The following is a 19603-nucleotide window of genomic DNA, read 5'->3' on the forward strand; positions in this document are numbered from 1 at the left end:
TCTAGGTCAGACTAGATTATCAGATGGGCACTTTCAGCTTTACAATATTAGAAGTCCACATAAAACTGTATGTATTTAGCTATATATTGACCTATGAGTATGCATATATGACTATGCTGTGGTAGCAATATTGGAATAAACTGTATTATTGGTGGCCACATGCTCTTGTGTTGCAAACCAAATGAAAAAGAACTCAGTGTGGGTGAGGGCAAACTAGTATAAAAGCTGAGGGTCTGGCATTCAGAGTATTTCTTACAGTAACCAATATATGACACCAAATTGGGTGGTAGTGTTGATCTGCTTAAGGGTAGGAAGGCTCTACAGCAGGACATGGACAGGCTGGATCAATGGGCCAAGGCCAATTGTATGAGGTTCAACAAGGCCAAGTGCTGGGTCCTGTATTTCAGTCACAACAACCCCAGGCAACACTACAGGCTTGGGGAAGAATGGCTGGAGAGCTGCCCAGCAGAAAAGGACCTGGGGGTGCTGGCTGAGAGCCAGATGAACATGAGCCAGCAGTGCGCCCAGGTGGCCAAGAAGGCCAACAGCATTCTGGCCTGCATCAGAAACAGTGTGGCCAGTAGGAGTAAGGAAGTGATCATGCCCTTGTCCTCAGCATTGGTGAGCCTGCACCTCAAGCACTGTGTTCAGGTCTAAGCCCCTCACTAAAACAAGGACACTGAGGTGCTGGAGCATGTCCAGAGAAGAGCTACCAAGTTGGTGAAAGGTCTAGAGAACAAGTCATATGAGAAGTGGCTGTGGGAACTGGGAATGTTCAGTTTGGAGAACAGGAGGCTGAGGGGAGACCTCATTGCTTTCTACAACTACCTGAAAGGAGATTGTAGTGAGGTGGGTGTTGCCTCTTCTCCCTAGTGACTAATGATAGGACCAGAGGAAATGGCCTGAAGTTGCACCAGGGGACGTTCAGATTAGATATTAGGAAGAATTTCTTTACTGAAAGAGTGGCCAGGCACTGGAACAGGCTGCCCAGGGAGGTGGTTGAGTCACCATCCTTGGAGGTATTCAAGAAACAACCAGATTTGGCACTTCAGGGCATGCTCTAGTGGCTGAGGTTTTGGGTTTTTTTGCGGGTGTTTTTTGGTGGAGTGTGTGTGGTTGGTTGTGTTTGGGTTTTACTTTTGTGTTGATGGTTGGACTTGGTGATCTCAGAGGTCCTTTCCAACCATGATGATTCTGTGATATATTCACATTCGTTAATTGCATTTATATTAATATATGATTTACCAAACATATCGAGTACATTGATTTCAGTTATATTTTAAAATATTACTCTACAAATGGCATCTTTGAACAAACACAATTATTTTGCTAGTAACTGAACAACAACTGAAAGTTACTCTGCGGGTATTATACAATGGTAACCTGTGTAAAATTACCGCAGTCTCTGTGACAGTTATTTTTTTTTAAGGAAATTTACTAGAAAAAATGGTCAGTCTCACTTCAGATGAAATTAAGAGATACATTGTGCATCTTGGTAATGGTAACACTCCTAAAATCCTATGCAAAATCTAGCTGGAGACAGGAGAAAAATGTTTTTTATGGAAAGAATACTGTATTGTATGGAATAATAAAATTGTTTTGGTTGGAAAAGACCTTTAAGATCATCAAGTCTACACTAATCTAGCCCTAAGGCCACCACTAAATTATGTCCCTACGCTCCACATCTACACATTTCTTAAATACTTCCAGGGATGGTGACTCAACTTCTTCCCTGGACAGCCAGTTACAATACTTGACAGCCCTTTCAGCAAGGAAATTTTTCCTAATATACAATCTAAACCTCCCCTGAGGGAAGTAAAGGATATCCCCTTTAAAGAATAATAATGAAAAATAAATTTGGTATAAAAGGATTCATACAGAGTAGATGCTATAAAAGCTATTTTGACATGGCAAGGATTGAAATAGAGCTGAAAAGACGAGATTCAGACTATGTAAAAAGTGACATTGGCTGTATTTGTAACGGGTAAAGGGAATACCTCTAACAACATGGAGACTAATTTAAAGGTAGGAGCTATATACCTGAAGCAGAGAAAACTGGCACATCGAAGTCACTTGGTTTATGGCCATTTTGAAGGCTCTTGACATTTGCACCACAATCTTCTCCTCTGCTTAAAAGAAAATACATCAGTTTAAGTCATATAGGATAATGTTATCTCCCTCTTCGATCTTAATTTGACACAACAAAATCACACTCCTAAAATTCTAAGGCATCAGGAATAATGTTAGGTACCTTAAGTGCATCAGATGTAAGAAACGTTTCCTCCTTTTCCCCAGAGAAGAGAGCAGGTGAAGGGACTGGAGGGAAAGTCTTACAGGGATAGGCTGAGGGTGCTGGGGTTGTTTAGCCTGGAGAAGAGGAGACTCAGGGGGGACCTAAACACTCTCTACAACTACCTGAAGGGAGGTTGTAGTCAGGTGGGGGCTGGGCTCTTCTCCCAGGCAAGTAGTGACAGGACGAGAGGGTCTGGCCTGAAGCTGCTCCAGGGGAGGTTTAGGTTGGATATTAGGAAGCACTTCCTCACGGAGAGGGTGATTAGACATTGGAATGGACTTCCCAGGGAAGTGGTGGAGGCACCGTCCCTGGATGTGTTCAAGGAAAAGCTGGATGTGGCACTTAGTGCCACGGTCTAGCCCATGTGGTGGTGTTGGTCATAGGCTGGACTTGATGATCTCAGAGGTCTTTTCCAGCCTCAATAATTCTGTGATTTTGTGTGATGCTGTGATTTATTTCCACTCCTGTTTGAACAAATTATTTTGAAATAAATACCCCATTTCTTCCTCATTCACTCAGCACTCTCCAGCCTGGGTGTGGTAGAGCGAAGAGGATCTACACAACCATCTAACCAACATTTGTGGAGCAATGTGTGCGTTGAGGGGAGCCAAATGAAATCTATGCACGTGGCCTGCAACTGCTCAGGAAATCTGAACGCTTCCCATTGCACATGCTGATATTTGAGCCACTCACCATGAATGCCCACCTCCTGTTAAAACCTCTGATAGCATTGCTGTCCCTTTGCTGCTGAGTCTTAGTAGCTGATCTTCCACCACAGCAAGGAGGAACTGGGAATTTCGCGGTGGGCCTGCCCGGACAGGCCAGCCAGCAGCTGCAACACCCGAGCTGCCAGCTCCACCTCCTGGAACCGTGCTTCTTGCCCTGCTCGGTGCCAGGGAGCCCAGTCCCTCACCGGCCAGGCCTCCCAAAGGGGCCTTTGGGATGTAGGGACAGCTCCTTGGGCAGCCCCGCCACAGCGCGTCCCGGGGTCCCCGCCGGGCAGCGCCGAGCCCTGGCCCTGGCCCACGCCACGCCAAGAGATCCCCCACAGGCCCCCCCGGGGAGGGGGGCAAGACACGTCGGGCTCCGCAGGAACACACTCGCGGGAAACTAGGGCTGGGGCTTGGACCTGGCGGCCAGAGCGCCTTCCCGGCCCCGCGCAGCGCTGCGCACTTTGCGCAACCCCGCGGCTCCCGCGGCTCCGCCTCCGCCGGGGCGGCCGTGCGCGACGTCGCCTGCTGCGCGAATCCCCGCAGCTCGCGCCAGCGGCGTAAGCGCCGGGACTTCGCCCCCGCCCCTCCCCGCTGCCGGCGCCCGCGTCCTGCCGCCGCCATGGCTGCCCCGGGGCCGCTCCTCCGCGCCGCCGCCGCTTCCTCCCGCCGCTGGCTCTTCTCCGCCTCGCCGGCAGCCGGGACGAGGCCGGGCGGCGGCGCCGCTGCCGTGAGGACAGCCCGGCTGTTCAGTCTTTCTGCCCGGGCGGCGCTCAGGTAAGACGGTCGGAGCCGTGAGGCGCCGGGGTCGGCTCCTGACAGCAGCGGCCGCCTTCCCGCCGCGGCAGCGCCGCACCGGGCCGGGCCGCTGCCCGGGCCTCGGTGCTGAGGGCACCCGGGGCCAACGGCCGCCTGGGGCTCCGGCCGCCCGGGCGGGGGCAGCGGGGCCGGGCTGGCGCCGTGTGACCTTCCCCCGGTCACTCGGCGGCCCGCGGTGCTGGGCTGTGCCCGGCCCCGCCGCCCTGCCCGGCCCGCTCCGGACAGGTCCCGGCCGCCTCCTCGTCCTTCCCAGGGCCGCGCTTCTCTGCGACTCACGCCATCCCGGCTGCCGCGGCGGTGGCCCTGGAGCGCTCGCTGGGGGGACTGCTGCACCCGCTGCTCCCGGGCTGTCGGCCGGGCAGGGCAGGGCAGGGCAGGGCGAGCCGTGCCCCGCAGGGCCGTGCGGGGCTGCAGGACCTTGTGGTCCTGCCCGGGGTGGGCACCACGCAGACCCTGCTGCCTGGGCGAGCCACAGGGCCTGCGTGATCTGAAACCCCGTTATGGAAAGCTCAGCCAGTGTTCCTCATGTTCAAACTAGTTTTCTGAAAGGTCGCAACATTAGCAATGTTGCTTTTTCATGCATCGCAGTGCTTGCTGGGCTTGTGGTTGAACAACAGCATGTCAGAGAGACCCCAATACTAAAGATCTCCCTTTAGTATTGTTTCCTTTACTGAAGAGCGTTTGTGCATCTAAGTGTGCAGAACCCCTCCTCATCATGTATGAGTAGGTGCTTCAAATTCATAGCATCTGTAAACAATTTAATATTCTACAGCCCACAACTGTAGACTGCAAATCAGTACATGGAGTCAAAGACTGGTTTATGCATGGCCTTGTAGCTTGTATATTCAAAGATAGGGCAGAGCCTACAATTAACTTTAAGTATTTAAAGTACAGAAGTTTTAAAAGTCTGATATACTTGGTTGCCAGAGAAGTTTCTTTGACTTGGAACAGGATTCACAATCAGCTGTCCAGTATCATTGATGAAGCCTAGCCTGTTTCCAGAGGGTTGGGTTGCCATCAAAGCTGTTCAGCAGTTTCCTTTTAAACTCTCCTGTAGGTGCTCTTGTACTTTGTTCCAGCAGATGCTTTTAGTATGGAGAGACAAACTAAAATTTTAGTCTAGGACTCCCATGTGATAGGTAAGCTGCTAGTTCAGATCTCTCCTTTGAGTGGTCCTGCTGAGTGTCTTCAAAATAAGTCTCTGCTGAGTGAGTGCCGTGAATGCCAGTTATTTTGAGGTCCCTGATTAGCAATATTTCATTCAAAAAATAAAAATATTTTTGCAAAGTATTGTCAATTTTTCAAAAGTTATTAAAATTATATAACAGCATAAAGTGGGAGGAAAAGGAATAGGAAAAAAGGAAAAACATTTCCTTACCTACTAGTAATGTAAAACCTGTAATCCCCCAGGTCTTTCACAATCAGATTGAACACATATTGGAATTTTTTCACATTCATTGCACAAGTGTACCAGTGAAACAGGTCACACAAGCAAGTATTTAAAACAACTTGTTTATATCTGCATGGCATAACCTGGCTGAGTTGGAAGAAAAAGAAAATCCTACTTTCATTCATATATGAGCATTCTCTCCTCTTCCATGCATGTTATTTTCTCTAGTCCTACCATTTCTGGCCGTTGTATTATTTGAGACCCAGTTCCTGAACTTTGTACAAGCAGTTGGTATTATTCCAGTAAAAGATACATCATTGTTTGTATATGACAAGTCAACTGTATTTTTCTCTAAGAGTATGAAGACACCGATCTATATAAACCATCAGCTGAGGTGATTTTTATGAGTAACAGTTCCCAGTTACATAAGTGAAGCATCTGGTGTTGTTTTCATTTCAGTTTTCCTCCTTTCTCTTGCTCCATTTTTATCCATTTTCCTGCCATTTTGTTTAATGGTGAACAGTAGTTAGCTGGGAGTTCTTTTATACCAGTTTAGGTAGCTGTACAATACAACTGGTACACAGTGTATTTATTACGTGTTTTAAAGATTGGTTCAGGTTTATAACTTCCATATTTTAATTGAGACCTGCTTAATAGTTTTGTTCATGAAACTTTTCAGGTAATTAGATAGAGCTGTTAGATTTACCATTTAATAAAAGATCTGAAAAATAGAGTTGGTCTGGCCACATGCAACATCAGGCTGCAGTTGTTATCTTTGTTTTGTTTGGAGGTATGGAGAGATTATTCTTCATTTGTAAACAGCTGAAGATTCAAAAGGAAAGGATGCTTTTTTTTTTTTTTTTAAGGAGGAAGAGTTAGTAGTCAGGATTCTTGTGGTACTTACTCCTTTTTGCATAAGAGTGATAATGAACAGCATTTGCAGTTCTCTGGTGCTTTTCTGTGCATAAGCAGTCTGCTTAATTTAGAATATGCTAGGGCAGCTTGATAATAAAGCTGTTAGTACTGTGGCAACCATATAGATTAATTATATTTTACAAACAGTGAAAAGGGTCAATCTGAGCATGAATAGGGATATTTATGCTTTATGCAGATTACACAAAATAAGTTTTGTTCTTCCTGATGACCCTGAGTCTATTTTGACTTGCATAGACCTGGAAAGCTTCATGTTAATTGCCTGTGAGTAGTTCAGAGTATTGTGGTGGTGTTTGTTTTTTTCTTTATGCATACAATGTCTAGGTAGACAAAAGCCATGTTACTTGAAATTTATAAAGCCTAAATATTGTCTCATGTCAGTCTTATGTGTGATTATTATTATTATTTTTAAATGGTATCTCTCAGTCATGGAAAAGATCTGCACAGTTTGTGTTTTCAGTGTCTGACTAGTCTGCTTATACATACACTTCTGAAAGCATTTTCAGGACTCAGGCTCTTGCACAATAAAGCCTCAGTGGTTTTTTAAAAATTAAACATTTTGACTATATGAAGAGTGATAAAGATGACAGCAGCAGAAAAACAGATCCTGCTGAAAGACTTAAGAAGGCTATCTCTAACTTTATTACAAATGAAGACATTTTAGTTTCAGTTATCAATCAGGGTGGATTAGATCCCATTAATTACTCTAGCGATCCAAGTCGGTGCCTTAGTGGCACTTTGGTTTGTTCCCTTGCTGCACCAGTTAGGCATGCACAGCCATGGCACAGTTCCACAACTGTCTGAAGCTGGTATAAGATAGTTACTACCAAAAAGAGAGTCCCACTCCTGTTTCCTCATTTTTATTGTGGGCAGTGGCAGTTCTGTCAGTTTCACTTGCTGATTCCACAGGGACTGCTTTGTTTTTATGGTTGATTTTCAGCCAGATTAGCAAAGCCAGTTGGTTCATGGTAATACTGGTGTAAGGATGATGGCAGGACAATTGGGAGTGCGGATCAGTTTAAGCTGATGGTGAAGCTTAGAATGTGTTACTGCATCATACAGTTGCAGTAACAGAATTGTTTTAAAGTGATGTAGATTTCATATAAGGGGCAGATCTGACTGTGTACAGGTTCTGACATTCATGTGGCCATTGACCTGCAAATGTTGGGTTTCAGTCAGTTTTATTTCTAGACCTGCTTCACTGTGTGGGTGCTGGAGAGAACAGGAACAAAGGAGGGAGGTCAGGACTGTTGTTGTTGTGCCAGATTAAAGTGTAATCATGGGTTAAGACAGTTTCAGGTGTGTTTTAAAAACAGGAAGGGAGATGACTGGTCTTTTACAAAGGTTCCAGTGGTGTAATGGATGGTACATGTTACCTGTGATTGCCTCATCTTGCCATAGACAAAAGGATAGGTTTTGGATATTGCACCGATACTTGGTGCTGGCCATGTGTATACCTTGGGCAGAGGATGCCCATAAATGCAAGTACATCTTGTGTTATGTCTCCTGTCAGGGTTGTGTTTGTCATGTTAGTGGAAATTAATCATAGAATGCCACGTTGGAAGGGACCTCAGGGATCATCTGGTCCAACCAATATTTCAGTTTTGGTGAGGTCTGGAAAGGCTTTTTGAAGCAGTTCAAAATTACACTGGCAGTGATTTACTTTGGCTGTCAGAATATTTATCTATACCTTTGCAGATGCAATCTGAACCCAGCAGTCTTAAACTTCCAGTGAAGGTGGTCAATTTTTTACTAGTATATCTAAGAAGTGGGTGCTTATTTCATTGGTTTTGCTGTGGGAGGTGTTAACACAACAGAAGAGGAAAAAGAAGAGCAGAGCTGGTAACTTAAACCCCTGCAGAATTATTTGCTGCAAGTTGTCCTTGGGTATCATAGACGACTGTACAACATTAATTGCATTTTGTAAAGGCCGATCTTTTAAGATTTTCTGAGCCAAATTACAGTGCATACTTCAGCTGCATTCTGCAGGTCAGCAAGGTCATTCATTATTTATTATACTTTTGGAATGAATTTATAGCTAATAGCATCTTGTGGCTGCCTTCTGGAGAATGGGCTGAGGGTGCACATGACAGGAATTGAGCACAGTTTCATAATGAATCACGATGTGTGCTGCTGCCAACTGAGTTTACAGTTGGGGCGAGTGTGCTAAGTCTACAGTAACAGGCATTTGTTGTTTTTCAAAACAAGCTAGGACTCAGACTGATATAAACACATTTTCTTTTACAGTCAGTTCCAAAAATAAGCTGTTTATTGATGTTTCAGTATGGCCACTTTCAAATTTTTGCTTTAATATTCAGCTCTGCAGGTTAGAGTTTTCCAGGGAGGACTTGATTTTTCAAGCTGGTGTTCTTTCCATGTGACAGGTTACTCAAAGATGAAATTACTGAAAAGATTAGAGGCAATATTAAGCATACTGTTCTTAAACATGGATTTTACATTGCAACAAATTTTTGCGTTAGCTTCAATTGCTTTATTGTATCTCTTGTCTCTTGGCAGGTTTCTTTGCTGTACATCCAACAAGTTTTTCTTGTTTTACTCACTTTCTACAGGAAAGAAAATAGTTAAAAAAAAAAAAAGCTGTATTTTAGTTGTTAGTATTTTAAAAGCTTTCATTTAATTTGCATGTGAAATGATGTAATATTGAACACCAACATTTTTTCATATTAAAAGCACTAGACTTAAGAAATTTTTATGCAGACTGTGGGAGAAATTTTTCTTAAATAAACATAATTGTCTGAAAAGAAAAACAGGAAAATATAAAACCTTCTCTGTTTGAAGCCAGTGTTAAAACTTTTACCTTCACTGAAATTAATATTTACGACGTGGAATCCTGGGAATCTGTGCTCAAAAAAAGCAGAATGCTTCTGGAGTATTTTCATTCTTCAGAGCAGAGGATAACTATATTTTTGGAACTAAAAATAAGAAGCCTTAAACTGTAAGCAGAAATGGGAAATTATGAGAATAATCAATAAATCTAAAAGAAGACTCCACAGAAAGAAGTGGAGAGCTCTTATTTTAAACAAACTCTTTCATTTGGCAAACCCACAAATATTTGGCCTAATATAAAGTAGCTCTGACTCTCTTAGGTGAAAGGCAAAACATCAGGATGCTATATAGCTTCTAGTGACAAAGCTCAAACTAAGTTGTTTTGGTTTTTTTAAGGTTTTTTTTATGGCCTTTGTTCAGCATACAGCAGTAAATGACTGTATCCATTACATCTTTTAAAAGCCAATAACTTAGGTTTTTGTGCTCTTAGAGTTGCTGGTTGAATCAGTCAATTTTAAAAGATTCCGTAATTCGTTCTTTAATTCCATTATATACTTTTCTTTTTCAGCTCAGAAGATAAAATAACTGTTCATTTCATAAATCGTGATGGTGACAAACTAACGGCCAAAGGAAAAGCTGGCGATTCACTGCTGGATGTTGTTGTTGATAATAATCTAGACATAGATGGTTTTGGTAAGTAGATTCACTGAATACTGTATTCAGTATCTGAAAATTATATTCTATTACCAGTTTATTAATAAGTATATATCGAGTCATAGAATATTTTTATGGTAGAGTAATTGCCTTATTGAGTCCAACCATAAATTAATATTTATTTATGAATTTATTTCTAAAACCTAGCTATACTTTATTTGGATTTTCTCCCCATATTTTTTTTTTTCCTGCAGGTGCATGAAATATTTTGGGTCATGTTCCAAAAAAAATATTTGGGGTGAGCTTTGCTTGAATGTTAAAGGAAGGGAGCGTGGACAGAAGGCTGTCAAGGTGGAATCTGAAAGATGCCACCTGCAGACTCTTCTGAGCTGAAAGGTTCTGGAGGCAACACAAAACTGGTGTATTTCTAACAGTGTCTGGTTACTTCAGTATTTCCATACTGTCTCAATTTATTACCAGGCTTTTTGTTTCACAAATTGCTGTACTACTTGAGTGCTAAGTCTAAGAAACAACCAAATCATTACAATTAGCAGGGAAGAGCAAAAAGTTCAATTCTTATTAAAGGACTAGGGTAAAGGAAATAAAGTCCCTGGTGAAATTCTAACTTGGTACAAGTTTTGTTAAAAATCAAAATAGGAGGAAGTTGCAACACCTCCCTAGTCCTTCATGCTTTTGTACTTTCCATAGTTGGTTTCACTAAAGTTGTGTAATTCTGCCCATGCAGAACATGGGTATTTGCTAATGGCAACTGGATACCTCAGGACAGGTGTTTACATGACCATGAGCTTAAGAATTAATAGAACAAACTAAAGCAGCAAGCAGAAGTACAGTTTGCATGAGTGAATGCATAGCATGGAGCAGTTAGAGAAAAAGTAGTTAGTAGGCTAGTGTAGCACAGTTTGAAATCTGAGGTGTGTTTTGTATAAGTTGAAATAAATTTCACTGCTTGTAAGAAAATCTTTAAGGTTTTCCATCTCAGACTTGTGTCTGAGACCGCTCTTATGTCTAGAGTTGCATCTTTCTGGGGAAGAACAATTGTGTAAAGGTGTAATGGTGGGATAACTAGCTATGTATCATTTAGTAAATGTGTCACACACTTACAGCTAGTCTGTGTGTATTCTACAGTAAATATTCTCACACCTTGTGTAAATATATCAGACATGTTAAAGCAAAAGATAATGCTGTCGATAAACAAGGCAAACTAAAAGTTGGAGATACTGTAACAGTCTTTATTGAAATGGGACTAGCACATATTATAATTAGTCATTTGCTACTGAAAAATCATACTAGAGCAAATAAACCATGTAGTATAAATGGCATAAAAATGTATGTTCTGTGTAGAGAAAAAAGTAATGAGGGGAGCAAATGTAAAATGTAAATCTTACCTATTTACTTCTATCACTAGGGGGCATCCCACGTGCAGTAATAATAATAAATATCTTTGTATAAAGATTTACAGAACTGTTGAATGATTCAGCTGCACTCAATTTGTGTGCTGCTGCTGGCTTTACAGTTGCAGAAAGACCTTCCACTGTTCAAACAGACTGGTCAGTGTTCTTCCCTCACCTCTCCCAATGTTAAAATACTTAAAACTGCTGATAGGACAAATTTTACATCATTTGGCACTTTATTTCAACTCTGCTGTTTTGTATGCATTTGTATGTACTTGAAGACATCATGTATTTTAAAAATTAAGTCTTACAGTGCAGTGCCCTCACTTTGAATGTGTGCTGTTGATTCTGTTACACGTGTGACAGCACAGTGCTTTCTGAATGGTTCTTGTGGTCTGATGATGAAACCCATTGTTTCTTTTCATAGCAATGGTTACACCCACAGCCTCGCTTCCCTTTGTTTCCATACAAGTGTAGAGGTCATGTGGTCACAGTGCTCTTGGTCCTGCTTTCCCTGGAAATGAGTGAAAAAAAATTATACTTGGCTATCTTACCTGCTTTGCTCTTAACAATTTCAATCAGAGGTGGGGGTTTGTGTGCCCAAATCCCAATCTCCATACAAGTATGAATAAATCAGCTTTTTTTTCCTCTTGAAGTTGCATGTTTCTTTTTCAACAAAGTGGAGAACTTGGTGCCAGCCCTATGCAGTGACAGATATACATTTGTTGCTGTGGTGACCTAATTGCTCTAGCAAGTAGATGTAATTGATGCTTGTTCTGTTCAACCCTAGCAAATTATTAGATCCTTGTCTCAGGCTGGATTGCCTGGTAGTACATGTAGGCCTCTTTAACACACATCTGTCTAGCCTGACTACATTTGTTGCTGTGAATTAGTATTCCATTGAGTGAGAAGAAATACCAAGTATAAAATCTTTCCCTCTTGTACCCCTGAGGAATTGTTTGGTATAGCAGGTGTCTTCTGTTGAACTTCTTAAGGAAACTTTCTCAAAACTATGGGGAAAATGAGGGCTAGAATAATCAACTATGGAAATAAATTAGGTACTGCTGATTGACAGTGTTGTCTTCTTTGCATTCTTAGAGTAGAAAACTTTGATCTCTTCAAATGGTAGAAAGGGAATTAGTTAAATATTTTGACTAAGTACAGCATTCAAGTAAATCTTGATGTTTTAGGAACTGTAGAAATATTATTGATGGTTGGAGGCAGATACATGAATGTGAGAATATATGAGACTAATTTTATTAATCAACAGACATACTTGTATGAATCAAATGCTTATGTGAAAGATTTCTTCTGAAATTCTGCTGTAATTTGGAACTTTTATTTTCTGTTACCTTGATATTTTTTTCTTTAGGTGCATGTGAAGGAACGTTAGCCTGTTCAACTTGCCATTTAATCTTTGAAGACCACATATTTGAGAAACTAGATGCAATTACTGATGAAGAGATGGACATGCTGGACCTGGCATATGGCCTCACAGAAACGTAAGCAACATAGCACTTCACTACACCGAAGAATGGAAAGAAGGGTTTGCAGATGGGGCAGTACAGTGTTCCTAGAATGCCTTAATCAGCTTTAATAAATATCTGGATTCTGTTATACAAATGGGACTGCCAAGTTTAAATATTGTTTATGTTGAACAGATGTCAGTACTGGTTTTGTAAACTAAAGAGTGGCAGTTGTCAGTACTTGCTTTTTAGAGGTGTCTGATGCAGAATTGTCCTATAGTGAAGTATGACCAAAACTCCAGGTCCTTCAACAAAAAACTTCACTGTTGCTGTTCTGTGTGAATTTTCTTTTTTTCCTTTCTGTTGTCTGTCTCCGTTAGTCTGTAGCTAGTTAATGTATTTTTTTAAATGTGCTACATTAGTATTTTAGTTTTAGTCAGATCTTCTTTTCACAGAATTACAGAAGGGTTGAGATTGGATGGGACCTCTTGAAGGTTATCTGGTCCAACCTCCTGCTCAAGCAGGGCCACCTAGAGCTGATGTCCAGGACCATGTCCAGATGGCTTTTGAGTATCTCCAGGGATGGAGACTCCACAACTTCTCTGGTATTTATGTGCATTGATAAGATCCTGCCACTGGGCCTTCTCTAGGATAAATAATGTCCCACATGGCAGTGTCCCCACTTGACATGCTTTGACTCATGTCGGACTGCTCTTAGAGCACACAAGCCAGAGTTCCTTTAGGTGAAACTAATCCCAAAGTGTGCCCTAAAGTGTTAATGGACATTTCAGTGCAGAGCTTTAGACTACTGGCAGTCTAAAGTGAAACCCTCTGGTCTACATGTTCCCCACCATCACATTAGGGTGTCACATCCTTATCACAGACCCATTGCGGTTGGGCTGCACTACTTGCTGGTGTACAGATAGCCTGTGTCATTGAACAAACTCACATGAGCAGCAGGCAGCTTTGCCGTAACAAGGTTTCATAAGCCCTTTCCTTCATGCTTCATTGGAACTGCTTGTCAAAGCTTTTGGGAATCTTTCCAATGATGTCAAAGGGCTCTATAGTTGGACTGTATCACATAGGGTTTTTAAATTCAGAGTACTCCTGTGACATAACTCATTGATCTCCTTATACCAATAATGGGAATCTTGTAATTTCTACATAAGGGTGCCCATTTTCTCACTGCAGCCAAATCTTAACTTTTCTGGGAGAATGTGAAAGGGAAGAAGTCAAGCTGTGAGAAAATAGTTTCAGCTTCTTTTGTTTTATTATTTTTCCCATCTCTCAAAAAACATTTGCAATCTTAAAAAAAATCATAAGCCTACTAAGCATGAATTTACTTGACTCTTTCCATCTACTGTAATTCTCCTGGGAGTTCTTAAGTTCTGGGTCAAACGGTTACATAGTCTTCTATGCTGATATAAACTTGTGTAAGAAAGATGCAAAGGTGCACTATTATGCTCTGTCATAATTATAAGGATAAAAGCTTTTTTGTTGCCCATGACTCTGGATTTGGGAAAGTCTCAGCTAGCAGCTGCCAAGAAAGTTCATGTTTTTTTTAAATGAGGGACTCATTAGAAAGGTTAAAACAAAATTGTGTTGAATAGCTGCAGAATAGCAGAGACTATGAAAAGTAAAATATGGGAAGAGGGACACAAACCCTGGCAAATGTTTAAAAAAATACTAATGAAAAAATTAAGCTGAGAAACAGCTTGCTAAAAAGTAGAAAAATATTTTTATTTCTAACCTGTGAGAAGCAGGAAACTTGCCTGCATGAAGAACCAATAGGTGGTGTAGAACATGTACTTCAAATTTTAAAAAATAACATAAAAGCCAAGTTTCTTTTGCCTTGGTGTCTTTGAAGATGTTAGGGGATGTGCTTGCACTGGAAGATTTCTTTGCAGAGGGCTTCCTGGAGTATCTGACTCAAACTGATGTGTTCATAGGAGTATTACAGCAAATAAGTAAAATCATTACTAACAAATGGTTATGAGTAGGTAGCATTCACCCAGGAGTTTTACAGGAATTCAATATGAGCTTGTGTACTACTGTCTGTAGTACAGGAGGTTTTATTAGTTGGTTTAAAACTGCTTCCACATCAAAGGAATGGAAGGTAGTAACCCAATTTTAATATGAGATCACTGGAATTAGAGCATGGTGAGTCTGATTGCATACTGGACACATTAATCATGTTTCTATGGGCTGTGGTTTTTTTTTATACCTTCTACTAAATAATGGTAAGGAAAGAATTCAAAAGAGGTTTTGTAGAGCAAAGTAACAGATAAGGGAGTTCTTCAAGTGAGTCACTGAGCATGAAGAAGGATCTCAGAGTTCATATAGTTCAGAAATCCTTTGAGTTGTAATGGGATAAGAGTGAAGGCCCTTTGGATGAGTAATTGGATAAAAAATAATTGTCTTTTAACAGGATAGAAGTATTTGTTTGTCTTGTAAGAGTATGTGATCAATAGTGTGATCTGACAGTGATCTGTGCTACTTTTTATGTAGTAAATGTATTCGTGAAGGACTTGGGAAAAGAGCTGAAGAGTATGGTTTGTATATGGTCCTGTGTTACTCAGTGTGGTAAAATAAACTGTCAAGGAAGCCATGCAGAAGGATCTTGTGCCACTGAGTGAAATGAAATTTGTTATTAAAAGGCACAGATTAACACGTATGGAGAGGTGGGTAGAAGAGTGGTAACTTTGCATACTTGAAATAGGCTGTCAGCCAGCTAGTGTTTTTCTAGGAATGTCAGCTTAAGGGTTGGTGTCAAATACCTCAGAAAGGTAAATGGAACAGTGGCACAATATTAGGTAGCAAGAGGTAGAAAACCGAAAAATACCATTATGTGACAAAATGGGAATTCACCATATCTTCATAATTGTACAATTCTGACTTCCTGGTTTGGTTTGTTTGTTTTATTAAATAATGAGAGGAAATAAAGGAAGGGCCTGTAGAAGTGGTTAAAGATGGAATGGCTTTCATGCAGGGATTGGCTTGGTGGTTTGTTTTTGTTTGGTTTGGTTTTTTTCTTGGATCTAGGTTTCTGTAGTTTTGAGAGGCAGGGGAATCTAGATCAATATCTATAAAATCGTAAACGCTGAATTTACATAGGAATTTGAATAGAAGGTAGTTTGTCTCTCACAATGTTATTTAGTGTTGCCTTGTTTTTTGTTCTGCTGTGTAGTAGGCTCAAAACCAAGGGCAGTATTATTTCACATAAAGTGAATCCGATGCCACACTACAGAGTACATATGAAATTAACATTGGTCGTTAGTGAAAAATGGACTTTTCAGTCTAATTAAGCCTTACAGGTAATGCTACATACAAATATAAGAAATCACATCTCTCTAGTAGATTTAATTCTTAAAGCTGTTCTTACAGATGCATATTCCTAATATTAAATCTTCTGGTAACATATGTATTTATATCTACATTCCAATAATTTGAAGTTGATGTATACAGTCATTTCCATAGAAGTGTTACTTTTGGGTGTATTCCTGAATTGGAAGCTTTAATGACAGTTGATCGCTACGTGCTTGTAAGAGTTCTGTAGAGATATTAATGTAGTGCAGTTTTTTATCATGTCACTGCCTGCCTTCCTGTACTGATTAAATTACTCAAATGGTGCTACAGAACATTGCCCACCCTTGCTGATTTTTAAATATTCTATGCTGAAGTACCAAGACATGGACATTGAATTAAAGATATTCCAGCAATAAGAGCGACTTGTGATGTCTGCAGAATTTTTTGATGGTATTAAATATTTTATTTTAATTACTCATGTACATGTTTTTTTCATACTGTATGAGAGGTGCTAAAGCAAAGGATTACATCTCCTCAGGTGCCATGAGCATTTATCTTTCTCCCTCCTATGTTTCTTGTCTCTTCACTCTTGCCTTTCTGGCTTAATTAACTGACCTTGAGTTGTTCAGTTTGAAAACACTGGGCTGCCTTCAGATCCTGGATGGATGAGGCTGTTTTGAGATTTTCATTCACTGCCTTCATCTCTTCAGAGATGCCAAATGTCCCTTGGGAGACAAATTGTCCTTTCCTGCACTTGACTGAACTGTTAGTGAACCACTGAATCACTTTTGTTATCTATTGGCTTAGCAAGTAGGAAGAACTGGGTGTACTACTTCCCAGTGCACCGAGCTCAGTGGAAATCACTATTATTGCCATGTATATCTTTGCATTGGTGCCTGCAGTTCCTTACTGGTCTTGGGTAAGACCATGCACAAGGATGGCTGTTTCTAACTCAACATGTGTTCGGGACAGCTGGATTTGGAGGCATAAGGGGGTGAATTTTGTTAGGTATGTGATTGACTAGAACTAACTACCATATTTCTCCACAGATCACGTTTAGGCTGCCAAATCTGCTTGAAGAAATCGATGGACAATATGACTGTTCGAGTACCAGAAGCTGTTGCTGATGCTAGACAATCAGTAGATATGAGTAAAAACTCCTAAAAGAAAATATCTTGGGGGTTTTAAAGAAACGTAATTATTTTTATAACTTATTTTTAAATGTGTAATTAAATATGGAAACTTACATAATTGTGAGTTATTTTATATGACTATCAATATTAGATTAATGCTATTTTAATTTTCTTTATAGAACCTCCTATATTTTTACGCTTAAAATGCAATAATACTTCATATAACTGATGGTTGGATTATAAACATGAGCAAGTATATTACAGATTTCATATAAAATTATTCTTCCAAAACCTTTAATGAAATTTGAAAACTGGATGACTTCTACAGGAGTCCTCCTGAGAACCCCTGGGTGTTTCTAGGTTTCAGACCTGGATATGTTAGAGAACAAAACTTTTAAGACCACATAGGGGTCTTCTTAAAGTGTTGCCATGAAAGATAGTGTGCTCAGAGCTCATTTGCTTTCTTCGTAAATATGGTACTTCCTTTGCAAATACTGGCTTTTCAGGGTAGGGATTTTTCCAAACTTTGGAATCTTCATGAGAAGTGGCAAAATTTGTCTTGCAAAAATACTGTTAATACCATGAAATCTAGGGGCTGCTACAGAATGTTGGCACCTGCAGCTTAATTGCTTCAGTGCATCTCTGTTGCCCAAATAGATGTCAATGAACCTCAGTTTAACTGTATTTACTTTTGACTGCACCACAAATTCGGGGATAAACATGGCTTGGAGTAAAGCCTTGAAGCTCTCTAATGGCAGAGCATGGAGGTAATTGTAAACTCTTGCTGTTCTCTGAAGATGTCTGAGTTGGGAATGAAGATGGCAATGTTCATCAACTTAAAATTTGTTCCAAAATCTTTCTCTCTTTCAGTTTTGAGCTTATTCAGGAGGTAATCTGATGTCAGGTAGGGCATTTATTGTGAAGAGAAGCCTGGGTTCTGTGCCTTGCTCCCAGGATCACTTCAGTAGTGGTTGAAGTGAAATGACAGTGTATTTATTCCATAAAGATGCACTAGGTTTTCCAGAAAGGGTAGGAACACCCTACCCTGGTGGCAATAGCATATGGACTGATGATGGAAGAGCTTCCAGTTGGATCGTGTTCTAGTCTTTCTAAAGTAGACCAAAATAAAATGGCTGTCACTAAGAGAATAGTTGTTACTGTTGTAAGATTATTTTAATATTTTGGGCTTGTTTTTATGTCTATAACCTGTTTATTTACACTTGAATGATGCATTCATTAATGCCTTATTTGAACTGGTGACAATGACATCTAGACATTTTGCATTATTGTATTTATGGGAGAGGAAAAGAAATTATTTTTCCAGTGTCAAATACTTGGTTTATTTTGAGTTTCATAAAAGAAAAAAGTAATCCCTCTTTGTTAGAAAAAAAAATAAAATTTCTAGAACTGTACTGAAAGTAGATCTAGTTGAGATGGCTTGATTGCCTCTCTGAGTAACTATTTATTTGTTTCAATGGTGTTCTCTTTGGACTTTCTGCTAGAACAAGGTATGCTTAATATGGTCTGCTCAGATGATTTAATCAAATAGGGTTTTCAAAATGAAGTTTCTGTCTCACCTAATTAAAAATATTACTTCAGAGTTGAAATTTCCTGGCTTTTTGAAATATGCAGAGAGCAAGGTTGGGGAGAAGGGTGGAAATAAATGAAGGAAAATTTCTGAAGATAACTGTTGTCTTCCTCTCAACTGCTGTGACTAACTGTAATTTAGATGTTACCCTCCCACAGTGAGGCACTAAGGTAAATCAGTTCTCACTTTGTATTGCCTTTGTCCTGAGTTCATTTATATACTGTAATTATTTTTATTATATCTTCAACTTTTATTTTTTTTACATGAGACACAGCTCTTTAGCTTCCAAGAGACAGAACTCTTCATAACTAGAGGTATTGTGCATTCTTACAGTGGAAAGAAGTCTGAGGTTTTGGTATAGCTGTGGGGTTTAGGGGGAAGTGTTGGTGTTTGTTGGTTTTTTGTTTTTGGTTTGGTTGGGTTTTTTTTTTACTGAAAGCACGAGACATTTCTCCTTGTGGGAATCTTGAAGCTCTTAACACTGTGTTAAACAAACATGAAACAGCTCTCATGCAACAGTTTTCTTTCTAAGCCAAGGTTGTTCCATTGTGGATTTCCTGTGACAGCTTCTTGTTACAAAGACTGACTCTCCTGTAGTGTGTGCCTGTGGAAAGAATTTAGTGCACAGCAAGGCAAAAAAAGGACACTTCAAAGTTCATTTTGAATTCTGGAGGTATCCCATACTGCATGCAAGTGGAAATCTCAGAAGGCAAAGGAACTAACTTGTAATCCCCAAAATGCACAGTTCAGAGATACTTGTTTCGTTATTGTCAAAATGATTTGCAAATAAATCTTATTTTATACCACTTTCTGACACAACTTGTTTGTACTGATTTTTCTTCCCTTTTTCTCAAGTCGTCTCTTTCTGGGTGTAAAATGGAACTTAACAGTTAATGAAGCAAATTGAAGTGCAAGTATAAATTACTGTACAATGACACAAACCATCAAATATAGTTAAATATATATTGGTTTACTTCCTTGTCCAAAGAAACATTGCAGGTATCTTATTTTCTAAAGGAATTTCATTTCTTTGTCAAATCATGAAGTCAGAGGGTCTCTTCTGCCTCTCATCAAAAATGGGGAGATACTGAGCATTGACTTTGTGCTGTACT

At 40.3% G+C, this 19603-nt stretch overlaps 1 protein-coding gene across 1 annotated transcript; it reads left to right on the forward strand.

Moving 5' to 3' along the window:
* The first annotated feature begins 3576 nt into the window (after nt 1-3576).
* On the forward strand, nt 3577-19297 carry FDX1 (ferredoxin 1). The gene is made up of 4 exons (XM_051630601.1): nt 3577-3780; nt 9501-9625; nt 12371-12500; nt 16820-19297. Exons 1-4 carry the CDS (start codon nt 3626-3628, stop codon nt 16932-16934), a joined length of 525 nt encoding a protein of 174 aa, XP_051486561.1. The 5' UTR covers nt 3577-3625; the 3' UTR covers nt 16935-19297.
* The last annotated feature ends 306 nt before the right edge of the window (nt 19298-19603 follow it).

The sequence above is a fragment of the Apus apus genome, chromosome 1 (assembly GCF_020740795.1).
Source record: "Apus apus isolate bApuApu2 chromosome 1, bApuApu2.pri.cur, whole genome shotgun sequence".
Classification (NCBI taxonomy): domain Eukaryota; kingdom Metazoa; phylum Chordata; class Aves; order Apodiformes; family Apodidae; genus Apus; species Apus apus.